This window comes from Ranitomeya variabilis, chromosome 1, assembly GCF_051348905.1.
Source record: "Ranitomeya variabilis isolate aRanVar5 chromosome 1, aRanVar5.hap1, whole genome shotgun sequence".
NCBI lineage: Eukaryota > Metazoa > Chordata > Amphibia > Anura > Dendrobatidae > Ranitomeya > Ranitomeya variabilis.
In genome coordinates this window covers 816398160-816417388 of record NC_135232.1, presented here as the reverse complement: position 1 = coordinate 816417388, position 19229 = coordinate 816398160, and the positions used below count along the sequence as shown (strand labels likewise).

At 42.0% G+C, this 19229-nt stretch overlaps 1 protein-coding gene across 2 annotated transcripts in view; it reads left to right on the top strand.

The window, feature by feature from the left end:
* Nucleotides 1-4449, top strand: part of RASGEF1B (RasGEF domain family member 1B) — a 659413-nt gene extending 654964 nt beyond the window's left edge. For both annotated transcript variants that reach the window (XM_077274616.1, XM_077274625.1), the window contains one exon: nucleotides 531-4449. In XM_077274616.1, the coding sequence (XP_077130731.1) occupies nucleotides 531-555 (25 nt within the window). In that variant the 3' untranslated portion in view covers nucleotides 556-4449. The remainder of the gene's footprint in view (nucleotides 1-530) is intronic.
* The last annotated feature ends 14780 nt before the right edge of the window (nucleotides 4450-19229 follow it).

The window sequence follows — 19229 nt, the reverse complement described above, 5'->3', positions numbered from 1 at the left end:
GTTTCAATTGACATCTCTCCTGTTGAAGCCATGATTCATGTCAGTCCACTTGGTGCAACAGCTCTCCAAGGTGTGATCACTCCTTTTTAGATGCAGACTAACGAGCAGATCTAATTTGATGCAGGTGTTATTTTTGGGTATGAAAATTTACAGGGTGATTCCATAATTTTTTCCTCAGGATTGAGTGAATCCATAATTTTTTTCCCCTATGCTTAGTTAAAAAAAAAAAGTAACCATTACTGACTACCACATTTTTTGTTCTTGATTTCTTTTAGTGTTTCTTAAAGCCAGAAAGTTGCCATTTGAAATAACTTTAGTTTTGTGCCATGTCTGTGATGTGCTTTTTTTTTTCTACAAAATTAAACAACTGAATGAACATCCTCCAAGGCCGGTGATTCCATAATTTTTGCCAGGGGTTGTATATTGTGAGTCTTATTGACTCATCAATGTACTGTTTAATTAGCATATATGGGTGGGTATCTATATATTTTTTAACTTCTATTTACAGTTTTATTTTTTTTATTTTCTAGGTCCGCAATTTTGGGCAGGGTCTAATGTATGAAGTCACAGTCATGAAATGACTATTCTTTCTGGACACATTTTGCACTGTGGGATTGGAATGATGGGTGCATTGCATTGCAAGCAGCTGAGGCTTTCCGGCGGAGCAGACGTGAATCAAGACCGCTCGAGGGCAGTCAGATGAAATGAATCATAACTGGCTTGTCAGCCTAGTCTGCTTAGGACAAAACAATCACTTGATGTTTCACAGTCACCCCCAACACCGAGTTTTATTTCTTCAGTCGCATCTCGATTCTTTACTGGGTTTCAACATCCTGCTTATCAATCCTACCCAGCTGTTCCTCCTGCATTACAAAGGAACACAGTGCTGTAATATGACTGACAACCACTCGCTGGCCGGGGGTCCTAACCCATTAATGCTGAGCAGTTAATTTGTGGTCTAGAGCTTTAGTTTACCGCTGGATGGTAAACTCAACAGTGGGACTCATCGGACGTTTATTACTATTAATTTTGGAAGTAATATATGTTCTAGTTCAGAGCTAAAGCCTAATAACTATAGGCTACAGCGTAACACAGTATGTGTATATAGACGAGAGCGGTTTACAGTATTTTTCCTTGTTTTTGTGATTTGCTTGTGTATTCTTTACCTAGGATCATGGAACTTTCTTATTTATTGCAGCAAGGTCTGTACAGAACATTTTAATACAGGGCAAGTTGTGCACTGAGTGTATATTGCGACAAAGCTATTTTCCCCCAACATTCCTTCCTCTTTGTAGTATTGCATTTTTATATGTGAGCTTTTTACCACTTTTCCATTTTGTCGTACAAACACATCACGGCTTCAGACATCAGCATTTATTATCCAAGAGGCTACATAGAGGCACTGGAATTTTGGGAAATACGTATGCATGTTTTCCTGAATATCTGGCCTGCAATGCATCGTAACGGACTGGATGCTTAACTGCTGTGAAGAGACGTTTGTAGTTTCTCTGAAAGAAAGTCTCTATTTTGCTACGGACTGAAGAGTTACTGTAGTGTTATAAATAATATTAATGCAGGTTTGTATATACAGATGATCTTGTCTGTTTGCTAGTCTTCCTCTATTGATGTGACAGTCCTGTGACAAGGACAAACAGACCTTTTTACCTCGTACCTCTCCTTGCAATGCGCAGAAGCATCATGACAGTGGAGTCCTTGGTGTCTACTTTTTTTTTTTTCCAGTGTAATTTTCCCCTTCATTGATTGATAGGCTACTATGTGCATGTACTGTATAGGAATGCTAAGAAAGGTGAAGTAGACAATGATAATAAATGTGATGATATACATGCTACATTGCAAGGGGGGTAAAAGTGATTGTGTGTTGGGATTGTAATAAGGCCAGGGGTTAATGCATTCAGCTCCAGATATATCTTGTGTCTGGTCTCGGCTGCGTCGTATGAGACAAGACATATGAGTGGGCTGCTTAATTAATTCGATTGTGACTATAAATGATAAAGCTCATTTCACAGGGAAATAATTTACCGTTTCATTGAAAAATGAAGCTTACAGGCAGACGTATACTATGCTAGGCGGCTAACGTATCCATAGGGCTAAAAAAGTGTCCATTTAGCTGCTGCTGGTCTCGTATACCGCAGTAGGCCTTTTTAATGCAGAGGTATATGTAAAGTGGCATGTCCTAGTTTGGAGGTGTATGTCAGGCAAAATTCCAGATGTACGCATCCAATTGAAGTCTCAGACATGTAGACGTCCTGCACTCCATTGGTATAGACACTAAAAGACGTCTTCCAATAGATCAGTAGAACATCCCTTTTCTAGGAAATGTCTCTGATATTTCTTAGACGTTTGTTAGAATTTGCATAATCAATTTTAAAGACGTTTCCCACTGCTGGGAAATGAATATTCTGACAAGCAGCTGCTGAGACGAGACACCAGGCACCTCCTTACTACTTTGCATGAATACATTTAGCGGATCCCTAGTGAAGGGTCACGTCTGTGCACTCGAATGAAGCACAGCGGGTGTTAATTTTTTTTGCATCAGTATTTCCATCTTGGGGGCACAGGCTCTCCATGTAGAGGGAGTCTTACAGGCAATGTGGCATATCTGTCATTATCTGTGTCCATTTTTACTCAATCCACTCCTTATGACTCAGAGGTCTTTATGTGCAGAGAGATAATGTATTCTCCAAAGTGGAGATGAAGTTATGCCTTATCAGAAGAAGATGCAGATCATTCGGATCTGAATGGGAAATGTATACAATAAGGAGAAAGGCAGCTATAGAAATGGGTCTTGCACACTGAATAACAATATCATTTATTAGGTGAATCCGTACAAAAAGTCCATGTGGCTAAAAATCCATAACATCACAAAGCTAAAAACAAGACTTAACAAAACACCAATAGGAGTGTTGGGGTCAAAATACCCTCTATCTCATCATACAAGACTGCAAATCTGCTGTCCTAAAAAATACAATTTCTATAAGATCTGCAGATCCAAGATAAGTAAGTCAAATGAAGTATACCAATTGGTAATGAGTGAGGGTGCTCTGATATCTGATTATCTGACCACGCTCGGGTGTTATCCGAGTATCGTGTGCTAGAATAATATGTTCGAGTCCCCGTCGCTGCATGTTTCACGGCCGTTAGACAGCCCCAAAACATGCGGAAATTCCCTAACAAACAGGCAATCCTCGCATGCTGCCACGGGGACTCAGAGTAATACATTCAACATACCTCCAGTACTTGGATAACATATCTGAGCACTTTCACTCCTCATTAATACAAATACATAAATGATGATAATCTCAAAATATTGAGGAAGTCGCGTTCGTGAAGATACGTGTGAGGTTACCTCATACCCAATTAGTCTCTTTTGGCAGCCCTCCTTGTTTTTGTTTGTTTTTTGTAGTATTCATTTTAGGAATATTTATTGGTATACTTCTATGGTATTTTCTATGCTAGTGAGTTAGCCATCTTCTATAATGAAGTAGGGGGTGTTTTTGATACCAGCACTTATGGTGTTTTGTTAAGTCTTGTATCTGATGTTGCACACTTTTAAATTGTTTTAATGCCTTTTTGCCACATACATCATTTGTACTCAGTCGCCTTATAAACTGTTTAATTGTTGTTTAGTTGGTGGTGCCAACTCCTTATGTTTTTCTAAAATATATACAATATTGAATGGCTTTGAACAATACTTATCAGCATTCTTTGTGAAATGTATAACCTGGGCGTAATTCTCAAACGATCATTATAATGAACACAGTACTTCATGCAAACAATAGTAAAACCTTAGATGCCTCAGGTCTTGGCTATCATAGGGGTAACAGAACAAGTAAGGTTAAAAAATTATTATTTTTTTTCTTTTGTATGGCATCAGTATGATGTTTTATGTAGACTGAATCTGTGAACCTGCCTAATAAATGCCATGCAAAATATGGAGAGGCATAGGGGGCAAGTCATCGATCTGCTCCTTATTTGCCAAATCAGAAGGCCGTATAGTGGGTACAATTTGTGCCCTCTGACTCTGCATAATTGGGGCATCTGTAGGAAAGTGTACTCCTTATCAATTGACACGTTCCTTTTAACTCTTTATGAGCAGTATGAGGTTGTGACCATATTGTGGAAAGAGTAAAAATGGCACAAAATCCAGGATACAGGTAACATATCTTATCACTACTAATAAAATGTATGGTGGTTGAATTGTGACCACACCAGGTAAAGCCAATGAAACATTCCACATCAGATAAAGATGTAATATATACCCTACAGCAGGTACTATTCCATAAATCTGGAAAGCGGGTCCCTAGTTCAGAGACCGAAATGTGTGTATGTATATAGAATTGTAGTGGATTTTGACTTGCTTACAAATTGTACTTAGAATTTATGTATTTGATGCAAACTGTAAATAAAAGTGAACCACATTGTGTATAATGACTGTTTGCTTTTTGGGGGGGATTGTTCTGTCTCCACATAAGGTGAATGGAGGTGACTGATAAGGGGCTGTGAGAATTCTTACCTCCATTTTCCAAGATGGGGAGCAGACAGGACCAATTGCATACTCGGCGTCCGCAGACTTGAATGCTGAACCACAGTGTTGGTACAATTCAAATCTTGTTTTATTTGTTTTTTAGAGCCTAGGTACAATGCAGTAACTTTCTCTGAGGTCGCCGGCACAGGTTGCTGATGTTTGGAGGTGCTCAGATATTGGTGTTTTCACAAGCCTAGTAAATGTGCATCTTGTCTCACAGCATGAAGAATGGCTGCTAAGAGCAAGTGACCTACGAACTGCAGGGAAGACACACCCATATGAATGCGAAATTAGAATTACAGATATGAGTAACAAATATTGGCCAGCAGACGACACATAGCAATATGTCTAACAATAGTAATATACCTAACTGAAGCAATGCTAAACTTATACTGTAAAATATACAAACTCAACATCTGAATAGTAATTATATCTGGGGAACAGCACAGGGATGTTTATTAGCTTTCCATGTGTATGTGTGAGACATGGTAGCATTGATGTGCTCTGGACTTTGCATCTGCGTGCTGTAGATTGGAAAAAAATTGTGCCCTCGTTGATGTCACTAAGGCTGGGCATTGAGCTCACATCTGTGGGCATTTGGTCTCCTAATGCGGTCTACGTAATGTGGTGTGAATGGTACTTTTAGAAGAAGTCAAAGTCTAACATACAGTATTTGATGATGAAAAAATAAATACCGTATATACTTGAGTATAAGCCGACCCGAGTATAAGCCGACCCCCCCCCTAATTTTGCCACAAAAAACTGGGAAAACTTATTGACTCGAGTATAAGCCTAGGGTGGAAAATGCAGCAGCTGCTGGTGAATTTCAAAATTAAAAATAGATGTTCCATACTGTTCATTATGGTCCCATAGATGCTCCACATAAAGCTGTGCCACATATAATGCTCTGCACCGTTCATTATGGCCCCATAGATGCTCCACATAAAGCTGTGCCATATAGAATGCTCTGCACTGTTCATTATGGCCCCATAGATGCTCCACATAAAGCTGTGCCATATATAATGCTCTGCACCGTTCAGTATAGCCCCATAGATGCTCCACATAAAGCTGCCCCATATATAATGCTCTGCACAGTTCATTATGGCCCCATAGATGCTCCATAGAAAGCTGTGCCATATACAATGCTCTGCACCTTTGATTATGGCCCCATAGATGCTCCATAGAAAGCTGTGCCATATACAATGCTCTGCACCTTTGATTATGGCCCCATAGATAGCTGTGCCATATACAATGCCCTGCACCTTTGATTATAGCCCCATAGATAGCTGTGCCATATACAATGCCCTGCACCTTTGATTATGGCCCCATAGATGCTCATTATATAGCTGTGCCATATATAATGCCCTGCACCTTTGATTATGGCCCCATAGATAGCTGTGCCATATACAATGCTCTGCACCTTTGATTATGGCCCCATAGATAGCTGTGCCATATATAATGCCCTGCACCTTTGATTATGGCCCCATAGATAGCTGTGCCATATACAATGCTCTGCACCTTTGATTATGGCCCCATAGATGCTCATTATATAGCTGTGCCATATATAATGCCCTGCACCTTTGATTATGGCCCCATAGATAGCTGTGCCATATACAATGCTCTGCACCTTTGATTATGGCCCCATAGATAGCTGTGCCATATATAATGCCCTGCACCTTTGATTATGGCCCCATAGATAGCTGTGCCATATACAATGCTCTGCACCTTTGATTATGGCCCCATAGATGGCTGTGCCATATACAATGCTCTGCACCTTTGATTATGGCCCCATAGATAGCTGTGCCATATATAATGCTCTGCACCTTTGATTATGGCCCCATAGATAGCTGTGCCATATACAATGCTCTGCACCTTTGATTATGGCCCCATAGATAGCTGTGCCATATATAATGCTCTGCACCTTTGATTATGGCCCCATAGATAGCTGTGCCATATACAATGCTCTGCACCTTTGATTATGGCCCCATAGATAGCTGTGTCATATACAATGCCCTGCACCTTTGATTATGGCCCCATAGATAGCTGTGCCATATACAATGCCCTGCACCTTTGATTATGGCCCCATAGATAGCTGTGCCATATATAATGCCCTGCACCTTTGATTATGGCCCCATAGTTAGCTGTGCCATATACAATGCTCTGCACCTTTGATTATGGCCCCATAGATAGCTGTGCCATATTCAATGATCTGCACCTTTGATTATGGCCCCATAGATAGCTGTGCCATATATAATGCTCTGCACCTTTGATTATGGCCCCATAGATAGCTGTGCCATATACAATGCCCTGCACCTTTGATTATGGCCCCATAGATAGCTGTGCCATATTCAATGATCTGCACCTTTGATTATGGCCCCATAGATAGCTGTGCCATATATAATGCCCTGCACCTTTGATTATGGCCCCATAGATAGCTGTGCCATATACAATGCCCTGCACCTTTGATTATGGCCCCATAGATGCTCATTATATAGCTGTGCCATATAAAATGCTCTGCACCTTTGATTATGGCCCCATAGATAGCTGTGCCATATACAATGCCCTGCACCTTTGATTATGGCCCCATAGATAGCTGTGCCATATTCAATGATCTGCACCTTTGATTATGGCCCCATAGATAGCTGTGCCATATATAATGCCCTGCACCTTTGATTATGGCCCCATAGATAGCTGTGCCATATACAATGCCCTGCACCTTTGATTATGGCCCCATAGATAGCTGTGCCATATACAATGCTCTGCACCTTTGATTATGGCCCCATAGATTGCTGTGCCATATATAATGCTCTGCACCTTTGATTATGGCCCCATAGATAGCTGTGCCATATATAATGCTCTGCACCTTTGATTATGGCCCCATAGATAGCTCTGCCATATATAATGCTCTGCACCTTTGATTATGGCCCCATAGATAGCTGTGCCATATACAATGCCCTGCACCTTTGATTATAGCCCCATAGATAGCTGTGCCATATACAATGCCCTGCACCTTTGATTATGGCCCCATAGATGCTCATTATATAGCTGTGCCATATATAATGCCCTGCACCTTTGATTATGGCCCCATAGATGCTCCACATAAAGCTGTGCCATATATAATGCTCTGCACCGTTGCCCCATAGATACTCCACATAAATCTGTGCCATATATAATGCTGCTGCTGCAATAAAAAAAAACACATACTCACCTCTCTTGCTTGCAGCTCCTCAGCGTCCCGTCCCGGCTTCTCTCTGCACTGACTGATCAGGCAGAGGGCGGTGCGCACACTATATGCGTCATTGCGCCCTCTGACCTGCACAGTCAGTGCGGAGAGACGCCGGGAAGATGGAGCGGCGCCCGGCGTGTGGAACGCGGACAGGTAACTATGACATACCTGCTCCCGGCGTCCCTGGCTCCTTATCCCGGACAGCTGGTCTCCGGGTGCCGCAGCCTCTTCCTCTGTCAGCGGTCACCGTTACCGCTGATTAGAGGAATGAATTTGCGGCTCCACCCCTATGGGAGTGGAGTCCATATTCATTTCTCTAATGAGCGGTACCATGTGACCGCTGAACAGGGGACGAGCTGCGGCACCGAAGACCGTGGGACGGGCAGGGGGAGCGCCGGGACTAGGCGAGTATGCGACACGCTCTCTCCCCCTCACCCGCCGACCCCACCGCCGACCGTGACTCGAGTATAAGCCGAGAGGGGCACTTTCAGCCCAAAAATTTGGGCTGAAAATCTCGGCTTATACTTGAGTATATACGGTATATATCAACCACTTGGGCAATGCGCAAGTGTGGGATTTCCCAGCAGCTGCCTAAATCTGAGTGTACATCCCCAGCCTCTTTTCACAGTGCCCCCAGCTACTGCAATGCCCTGGATATGGGGTGAATGACACAGCAAATCTGGAGAACTATACTACATGGAGGTATAATTGTTACCCCTACTACATACTGAGATAGGATCTTGGTGATGGCAATACCCCTTTAAGTTGCTTTTCTAATAGTGTGCTCCTTTCTAATTTAAATGTAAAGTTAATGTAGCTTTATATTTAATGTCATTTTATATAACAAATTTCAGCTAACCACTCTTGGTTGCATGGCTTTTGATTCTCCCTACAGTTTAGTATGCTTAATTTTGTGTAGGAAACTAATGTTTCATGTCGGCAGAAAATATTCTTTCTTAAATAAATCAATATCTCTTCTCAGGTGATAACAACACAATAAGAATAATATAAATGCGTTTCCAATAATGCTATCAGCAACATCATGACATATGTAACAAATCCTCCAAAAAAAAAAGAAAACCATTCTTGAAAAATCAATATCGGCTGGGTTAGCAAAAGCTACCTCATTGTGGGTTTTGTACAATTAAATAGAACAGAGCTTGGAAGGTCCATAGGTCAGTTTTCACACAATTAGAGGGCAATTATGGATTTTTAGAATATGTGAAGATGGACCCAAGTGTGGAAATGAGAAGATCATGACATATGGGAAGGAAAAACGATTGCCACACTGCATTGATAGATTGAAGACAGATTGCATGAAGCCAGGGACCACTTACTATTTGTAAATCAGATTTCTGCAACATGGAATCTGCCAACACAAAGTGGCCTCCTGGGAACTGATTGTGAGAAAGCTTATCTTCTACTGCTCCTCCAGCCATATAGCGGACGGAAGAAACTGGTACCTTATTTATAGACAGCGCAGTAACTGACAGAAGCTGGATGCTATCAGGTTAATTCATAAAATGAAATGCAAAGTCGGCTCATCGGTGAGGATAGCTATTAAGCTATCAACTATTATGCTGATCAACTTGATTAGTTAAATCTGTGCTACATTTTTGACACAAATGTTCTGAAAAAAAAAAACAACAGGACAGAGCTTCACAATCACGAACGCAACTAGTTTATCAAAAACAGGTAGTGCACCAATCTTACGGTAAATCAGTATTACATTTATCCAGTCTTTTTCTTTAATTATGAATTTTGTCCCCATTTGCCAGATCACATTGAATTTAAAGGAACACTGACAATTTTATCAATTGTTGTAGCCCTCTGCAGGGTCTGAATGTATGGTGCATGTGTAAGATGCCCAGGATGGAAGCCTTGGGCGAGTTGCTTCCCCATGCCCTGGCACCCCAAAAATGCAGTGTGTCCCAGTCCATTAGTGTCGTGCTATGTACAGTGCATTGTGCTCACTTATAGGCCAGATGCTTCTGCTTCATCCATGTCCTTATGACCAGGATCAGCCACACTCACATCAGAGGACACCCGATTCGTTATAACAAGTTCAACTTTACTGGACAGTTCAAGTACATCAGTCTTTAAAACCCCTTTCTGCCAGCTGACGGAACAGTATGTCAGCTGGCAGATCCCCTGCTTTGAGGTGGGCTCCGGCGGTGAGCCCACATCAAAGCCGCGACATGTCAGCTGTTTTGTACAGCTGACATGTGCGTGCAATGAGCGCGAGCGGAATCGCGATTCGCCCGCGGCCATTAACTAGTTAAATGCCGCCATCAAACGCTGACATCGGCATTTAACTAGCGCTCCCGGCCGCGCGGCCGGAAGTGCTCGCACCGCTGACCCCTGGCACATGATCGGGGGTCATCGGTGCATTGCCATAAAAACCAGAGGTCTCCTTGAGACCTCTATGGTTGTTGATGGCCGTTTGCTTTGAGTGCCACCCTGTGGTCGGCGTTCAAAGCACACCTGCATTTCTGCTACATAGAGGTGATCTGTGCTTCACCTTTATGTAGCATAGGCGATCGTGTAGTGCATACTTCTAGCCTCTTATGGAGGCTATTGAAGCATGCCAAAATTTTTAAAAAAAGGGTTTAAAAATATTTAAAAAATTAAAAATATATAAATGTTCAAATCACCCCCCTTTCGCCCCAATCAAAATAAAACAATACCAAAAAATCAAACCTACACATATTTGGTATTGTCGAGTTCAGAATCGCCCGATCTATCAAAAACAACAAAGGATTAACCTGATCGCTAAATGGCGTAGCGAGAAAAAAAATCAAAATGCCAAAATTACGTTTTTTTGGTCGCCGCGACATTGCATTAAAACGCAATAACGGGCGATCAAAAGAACGTATCTGCACCAAAGTGGTATCATTAAAAACATCAGCTCGGCACGCAAAAAATAAGCCCTCTCCCGACCCCAGATCACGAAAATTAGAGGCACTACGGGTATCGGAAAATGGCGCAATTGTTTTTTTTTAGCAAACTTTGGAATTTTTTTAACCACTTAGATAAAAGAGAACCTACACATGTTTGGTGTCTATGAACTCGTAATGACCTGGAGAATCATAATGGCAGGTCAGTTTCAGCATTTAGTCAACCTAGCAAAAAGCCAAACAAAAAACAAGTGTGAGATTGCACTTTATTTGCAATTTCATCGCACTTGGAATTTTTTTCCTGTTTTCTGTTACACGGCATGGTAAAACCAATGATATTGTTCAAAAGTACATCTCGTCCCGCAAAAAAAAAAAGCCCTCACATGGCCATATTGACAGAAAAATAAAAAGTTATGGCTCTGGGAAGGAGGGGAGCGAAAAACGAAAAAACTAAAAAAGCTCGGGGGGTGAAGAGGTTAACACGCAGTATCGGGCAAAGTACCCTTCAGTTCTATTTTCATCAACACAGTACATTTTAAGCTCCTGCTTACGTTCAGCTTGGACTATCCCTATGCTTGATCCTCCTGTTAGCCCCAGGAATTTCTCGTCCGGCACCACAGCATTCTCGAGATCCCTAATATTTCCCTCATGTGTTTCCCTGTCTGTCTTTCTCTGTATGAAATGGATTAAGGCACACTTTCCAGTGCCTAGTTTGGGACGTAGGCTGCAGACATCACAATAAGGTACGCAAGAAATTTGATCCAACTCCATGCTGTCAGAGCGCTATGCACTTCACGTGAATCCAGCCCACTGCCATTTGAACTGGAACTTGAAACAACCTCACAGACTGACTAAACCAGGAAATGCTTCCCCTTTTTGCTTGACCTGGCCCCTTCCATGCTGGGGGGCCTGTTCCAATTAACTGTTTCCTGTGCTATTAATATTACTGTATAAGACCCACCCCTGCCTTATCTAACTTAATGTTCCTATCTATCACTAACTAAACACTAAGCTATGTTATAAACATTCTCTACTCCTTGAGCTGAGTGTACCAGGTTAGGGTGGTTTCACATTTGCATTGGGCAGAGCTGCGGAGGGCTTTGTACTTCCCCGTTAAGCCCCGCCCACTGCTGCAACTCTTCCATTCAGCTCCGTCTACATCTGCATGCGTACTGTGTACCTAACTTTAACATTAGGTACGCAAGCCATGTGGATGTGTCCGCATGTGTCGTTTTGACGCGCCCGCCGACCGCAACAAAATGCAACATGTTGCGTTCGGCGCAGCATCAAACCCCAATGTTAATCCCTTTCTGACATCTCACTATCCCGTTGAGGTGGTATGGGCCCGTATGACCACCGACGGGATAGTACGTCATCACTGATCAGTCGCGCCCACAGGGGGATCGGGGCCGGGTGTCAGGTGTGATAGTCAGCTATGTGCCAGGAGCAGTCACAGACCGCTCCTGGCACATTAGCCCCCGGAACACTGCGATCAAACATGATTGCAGTGTTCAGGCGGCATAGGGAAGCATCGCGCAGGGAGGGGAGCTCCCTGCATGCTTCCCTGAGACCCTCGGAGCAACTCCACCGTCCTCCTCCCTGCAGGCCCCGGATCCAAAATGGCCACGGGGCTCCTTCCGGGTCCTGCAGGGAGGCGGCTTGCAAGTGCCTGCTCAGAGCAGGCACCAGCAAGCCTCCTGCAGTGCCTGTCAGATCGCTGATCTGACACAGTGCACTGCAAAGTGTCAGATCAGCGATCTGACAGTTTACCATGATGTCCCACACTGGGACAAAGTAAAAAAAATGTGTAACAAAAAAAAAAATATTATATATATATATATATATATATATATATATATATATATATATTTGTTCCAATAAATATAATTCTTTATCTAAATAAAAAAACAAAAGTACACATATTTAGTATCGCCACGTCTGTAACGACCCGACCTATAAAACTCTCACTAGTTAACCCCTTCAATGAACACCGTAAAAATAAAAAATAAAAAAAGAGGCAAAAAACAACGCTTTATTATCATACCGCTGAACAAAATGTGGAATAACACGCAATCAAAAAGAGGGATATAAAAAAACATGGTACCGCTAAAAACGTCATCTTGTTCTTCAAAAAAATGAGCCGCCATATAGCATCATCAGCGAAAAAATAAAAAAATTATAGCCCTCAGAATAAAGCGATGCAAAAACAATTATTTTTTTATATAAAATAGTTTTTATCGGATAAAAGCGCCAAAACATAAAAAATGATATAAATGAGGTATCGCTGTAATCGTACTGACCCGAAAAATAAAACTGCTTTATCAATTTTACCAAATGTGGAACTGTATAAATGCCCCCCCCCCCCCCCCCCCACAAAAAAAAAAAAAAAGAAATTCATGAATTGCTGGTTTTTGGTCACTCTGCCTCACAAAAATAGGAATAAAAAGCGATCAAAAAATATCACGTGCCCAAAAATGGTACTAATAAAAACGTCAACTTGTCCCGCAAAAAACAAGACCTCGCGTGACTCTGTAGACCTATATGTGGAAAAATTATAGCTCTCAAAATGTGGAGATGCAAAAACAATTTTTTGCAATAAAAAGCGTCTTTTAGTGTGTGACAGCTGACAATCATAAAAATCCGCTAAAAACCCCGCTATAAATAGTAAATCAAACCCCCCTTCATCACCCCCGTAGTTAGAGAAAAATAATAAAATAAAAAAATGTATTTATTTCCATTTTCCCATTAGGGTTAGGGTTGGGGCTAAAGTTAGGGATGGGGCTAAAGTTAGGGATGGAGCTAAAGTTAGGGTACTGTCACACAGTGGCACTTTGGTCGCTACAACGGCACGATCCGTGACGTTCCAGCGATATAGTTACGATCTCGTTGTGTCTGACACGCTACTGCGATCCGGATCCCCGCTGAGAATCGTACGTCGTAGCAGATCGCTTGAAACTTTATTTCGTCGTCAAGTGTCCGCTGTGGCGGCATGATCGCAGCGTGTAACAAAGGTGTGCACGATATTCCCAATGTCCCGTATGACTTCTACATCGCAACTACGTCATGAAATTATCGCTCCAGCACCGTGCATTGCAAAGTGTGACTGCAGTCTATGACGCTGGAGCGATAATCAAGCGACGCTGCAACGTCACGGATCGTGCCGTTGGAGCGATCAAAGTGCCACTGTGTGACAGTACCCTTAGGGTTAGGGTTTGGATTACATTTATGGTTGGGATTAGGGTTAGGGGTATGCTTAAGATTATGGTTGGGATTAGGGTTAGGGTGTGTTGGAGTTAGGGGTGTGGATAAGGTTGGGATTAGGGTTAGGGGTGTGTTGGGGTTAGGGGTATGGTTGGGGTTAAGGTTAGGGGCGTGTTCGGGTTAGGGGTGTGGTTAGGGTTGGGATTAGGGTTAGGGCTGTGTTTGGGTTGGGGTTTCAGTTAGAATTGGGGGGTTTCCACTGTTTAGGCACATCAGGGGCTCTCCAAACGCGACATGGTGTCCTATCTCAATTCCAGCCAATTGCATTGAAGAGTCATACGGCGCTCCTTCCCTTCCGAGCTCTGCGGTGCGCCCAAACAGTGGTTTACCCCCACATATGGGGTATCGGCGTACTCAGGACAAATTGCACAACAACTTTTGTCATCCAATTTCTCCTGTTACCCTTGATAAAATAAAACAAATTGGAGCTGAGGTAAATTTTTTGTGAAGAAAAGTTAAATGTTCATTTTTTGTTAAACATTCCAAAAATTCCTGTGAAACACCTGAAGGGTTAATAAACTTCTTGAATGTTGTTTTGAGCACCTTGAGGGGTGCAGTTTTTAGAATGGTGTCACACTTGGGTATTTTCTATCATCTAGACCCCTCAAAGTGACTTCAAATGTGATGTGGTCCCTAAAAGAAAATGGTGTTGTAAAAATGAGAAATTGCTGGTCAACTTTTAACCCTTACAAAAACAATTTTGGTTCCAAAATTGTGCTGATGTAAAGTAAACATGTGGGAAATGTTACTTATTAAGTATTTTATGTGATACATCTCTGTGATTTAAGGGCATAAAAATTCAAAGTTGGAAAATTGCGAAATTTTTAAAATTTTCGCCAAATTTCCGTTTTTTTTTTCACAAATAAACGCAGGTAATATCAAAGAAATGTTAACACTATCATGAAGTACAATATGTCACGAGAAAACAGTGTCAGAATCAACAGGATCCTTTGAAGTGTTCCAGAGTTATAACCTCAAAAAGCCTTTCACATGTTGCAGAAATAAACAAGAGACAACAGAATGGCTGTGTGGGAGCAAACCTCCATTCATTGCTGGGATATGCGATAATGGAATTTTTATCTTCTAAACCCCACCTTGTTTGGTCATAACATAAAGAGAAATCAGAAATCCTGGTGACATGCAGAACTGAAACCTAGCCTGAAAAAGCACTAAAAAAATGCTACAAAGAATGAACATAATGCACAGAAATGCAAAAAATGATTACTGTGCAGTGTGTGCACATGATCAGTCTTTTGGAGCTTCTTTTACCTGCTTCAGGCTTTGAAAGCCGTGAAGTGGCTAAAAGAAGTGACCTGTTCATTCTTTGGGTGGCTTCTATTTGGAAACCGTTAGCTATTTGTTTAAATGATCCACAAAAATCTCTGGCAGAGGAGCCACCGCAAAAAAAATTAAAAGACGCTTCAGGAATTTTACAGGAATTTTCACTGTAAAAGACTCCAAGGATCCACAGGCATCTTAAAGTGAACCTGTCAGCAGGATTTTGCCATGTAAACTACAGGCTTTTTCAAGTTGGCGTTGTTATACTAATTAAAATTATACCTGGGGTGATGAAATCTGTCTTGTGGTTCTTGTGTAATCAGTTAATGAGATGCTCGTGCTTCGGGGCGGGACTTAGGCAGAGTCTTGAACCTTCCTGCTCTAGGTCAGAGAAACCAAGAAGAGACCTACCCACAAGTCCACCCCAAAGCACAAGCAGTCTGCCACTCTCTGTCTCTATGATGAGGAGCAGGTTTGTGTTTCTGGGCAGCCTGTGGGCAGGTCTTTCCTTGGTTCCTCTGGCTTAGAGCAGGAAGATAAGACTCTGCTTACAGTCCTGCCCCAGAGCACGAGCATTGCATTAACTGAAAACTTCTAACACTCATTACACAAGAACCACAAGACTGATTTCTTCACCCTAGGTACCATATTAGTCAGTGTAGCAACACCAACCTGACAATGCTTTTAATTTACTTAGTAAATTCCTGCTGATACATTTTCTCTAAACCCTTTCTGATATCAGATGTAACAATCCATCCATGTGACCTGGGTCTATATGACCAGAGATGGATTATTATGTCTGCACAATCGACCACGCACACGGGTGGTGTGCGGATGATCGCCTACGGGTGTCAGCTGATTCTGACAGTTGACACCAGGCATTAAGTTCCAGGAACGGTCATGCACCTCCTAAATGCTGCGATCAAACGAGATTGCAGCATTCCAGGAGCCGGCAGAGGGATGACCCAGTGGTGTGATGCAGGGTCCCGATCGTTGCTATGGTGACCCAATCATTGCTATGGTGACCCGATGTCATCATGATGACATCCGGGTCACCAGAGCTTGGAAACTTGCAAGATCAGAAAGTTTCTCTGTCAATGCAGAGCTGACAATTTATACAGCATGGGGATGCTGCTGCATTCTCATGCCGTGGAAGCGATCAGCATGAAAAAAATAATTGTACCACAGTTGGACTAAGTAAAAAAGTAAAAACTTATTTTCCAAATTTTTGTAAAAATATTGTTTACAAAAAATAATAAAAAAAAATCAAAATATATTGTATCTATAAAAAAAATTGATTGAAAAAACAAACAATAAGAGTACACATATTTGGTATCGCCATGTCCGCAACGACCCGACCTATAAAACTATTCCACAGGTTAACCCCTTTAGTGAACACCATAAAAAAAATAAAATTAAGGCAGAAAACAATGCTTTATTATCATACAGCTGAACAAAAAGGGGAATAAAACGCGACCAAAAAGACGGATAGCTTGTCTGCCTCTAACGCGCGTGAGCTTGAAAACACGTGATCATAAGGTCCTTTCTCCTTGTTGCATTGTCTTATGGCTTATGTCTAGATGCACATTTGCTATAGCATGATTCATGGGTCCTGCTACTTTATTTGGCTTCACGCATGCGCTGTTTATATATTTAATTTGAATGCATAGGTATACACAGTGTGAATAAAGGAGCTATTGCCTTCACCTGTGTAATTGCGTGGTCAGTGTTCCCGATGGCCATTTTTCCTCTCTACACCTGCCTCACAGGTAATTAATGTGATTTCTCTTACTATATAACTAGACAAACAACCCTTTCCCCTGAGGAAGCCACGCTGTGTGGCGATATGCATGGGGCTTCATCTCCTCCACACACCATGACGTGACTGGATGACCCTTACATTTTTACCAACAGGTCTCTTACACCTTCACTTATTTTGTTCCTTTATGGTCTTTCTATCTATGCTCCTTGTCATTGTCACCTATTATTGGAACACTCTTACATCTACCTTGGTTATCTTTTATGTAGGAACCTTCTATTTGGGTGCAGTAATGATTTAGGGTATGTGCGCACGTCAGGATTTCTTGCAGAAATTTCCTGAAGAAAACCGGAAATTTTCTGCAAGAAATCCTAAATTTTGTTTTGCGTTTTTTTCCCGTTTTTTTTTTGCGTTTTTTTTTAGCATTTTGTAAGCGATATTAGCTTGCAGAATGCTAATGTTTTCCAAGCGATCTGTAGCATCGCTTGGAAAACTGACTGACAGGTTGGTCACACTTGTCAAACATAGGCTGGTTTCACACTTGCGTTTTGATCTGCAGCGTTTAAAAAAAACCCGCATGTGGTGAAAAAACGCATGTAAACGCGGCAAAACGCTGCGTTTTTTAGACGCATGCGTTTTTGCATGCAGAAAAAAAACGCGGCATTTTGCCGCGTTTACTTGCGTTTTTTCCTGCGTTTGCGTTTTTTAAACGCATGCTGAGAAGTGTGTGACAGCTGCCAATCATCAAAATCAACTAGAGAACCCACTATAAACAGAAATAGCTAGGGTTAGGGTTAGGGTTAGGATCCCTAGTAACCCTAGGGATCCTAACCCTAACCCTAGGGTCCTAACCCTAACCCTAACCCTAAGGGTTAGGATCCTAACCCTAACCCTAAGGTTGAAGTGCCTTGACGCACGAAACGGCCGTTGTCCGTATTTGTTCACATCCCTCCCTGCTGTGTTTTGTATGATGTCCTAATAAAGTGGTGACTGATTTACCTGGGTAAGTGCGCTCCATATTTTCTTTTTTTGTTTCCATGGACATTGCATTTGTTTTTCTGGACGCAGCACCCCATTGGTAAAATAGAGGATTCTTTTGGCCACAGTACAGCACAAAAAGGTTGTGGTTTGGTGTTTGTCGTTTTTTGGGGTTAGCCTTCTACAGCAGTGCGGAGGTGCATTTTCTGTAGTTTATATGTTTTCTTGTTTTTTCTTGTGTTTTCTTGTGTTTTTCTATAAAAACGCATGCGTTTTTAACGCAAGCAAACGCATGTGCTTAAAAACGCATGCGTTTACATAGACAGCAATACATTTTTTTGCCGCGAATAAACGCATGCGTTTTTTTTGCGGCAAAAAAACGCCACTAGAAATTACTACAGGTTGCATTTCTGCAACTAAACGGACGCGTCAAAAAACGCATGCGTTGCCGAAAACGCGTCAAAACGCATGCTAAAAAACGCATGCATTTTTTAATGTTAAGTATAGAAAAAAACCGCATGCGTTTTTTAGCGCTAAAACGCTGCAGATCAAAACGCAAGTGTGAAACCAGCCATAGTGTTTGACAAGTGTGACCAACTTTTTACTATAGATGCAGCCTATGCAGCATCAATAGTAAAAGATAGAATGTTTAAAAATAATTAAAAAAATGGTTATACTCACCTTCTGCAGACAGCCGATCTCCTTAGCGGCGTCCGTTCCTATAGATGGTGTGTGCAGGACCTTCGATGACGTCGCGGTCACGTGACCGCGACGTCATCGCGACCATGTGACTGCGACGTTATCGCAGGTCCTTCACACACACCATCTATAGGAACGGAAGTGGCAGCATGCACCGCTGAGGCGGGAAGACTCCGGGGGCCATCGAAGGTGAGCATATCACTCTTTTTTATTTTAATTCTTTTTTTTTTACCAATTATACGGTGCCCAGTCCGTGGAGGAGAGTCTCCTCTCCTCCACCCTGGGTACCAACCGCACATGATCTGCTTACTTCCCGCATGGTGGGCACAGCCCCGTGCGGGAAGTAAGCAGATCAATGCATTCCTAGGTGTGCGGAATCCCCGCAATTCCGCAAATTTAATGAACATGTTGCTTTTTTTTCCGCAATGTGATTTTTTCGCTGAAAAAAATGCAACATTTGCACAAGAAATGCGGAATACACTTAAAATAATGGAAGGCATATGTAAGCGTTTTTTCGCGTTTTTATCACGTTTTTATAGCGAAAAAAAGCTAAAAAAATGCGAAAAATACTGAACGTGTGCACAT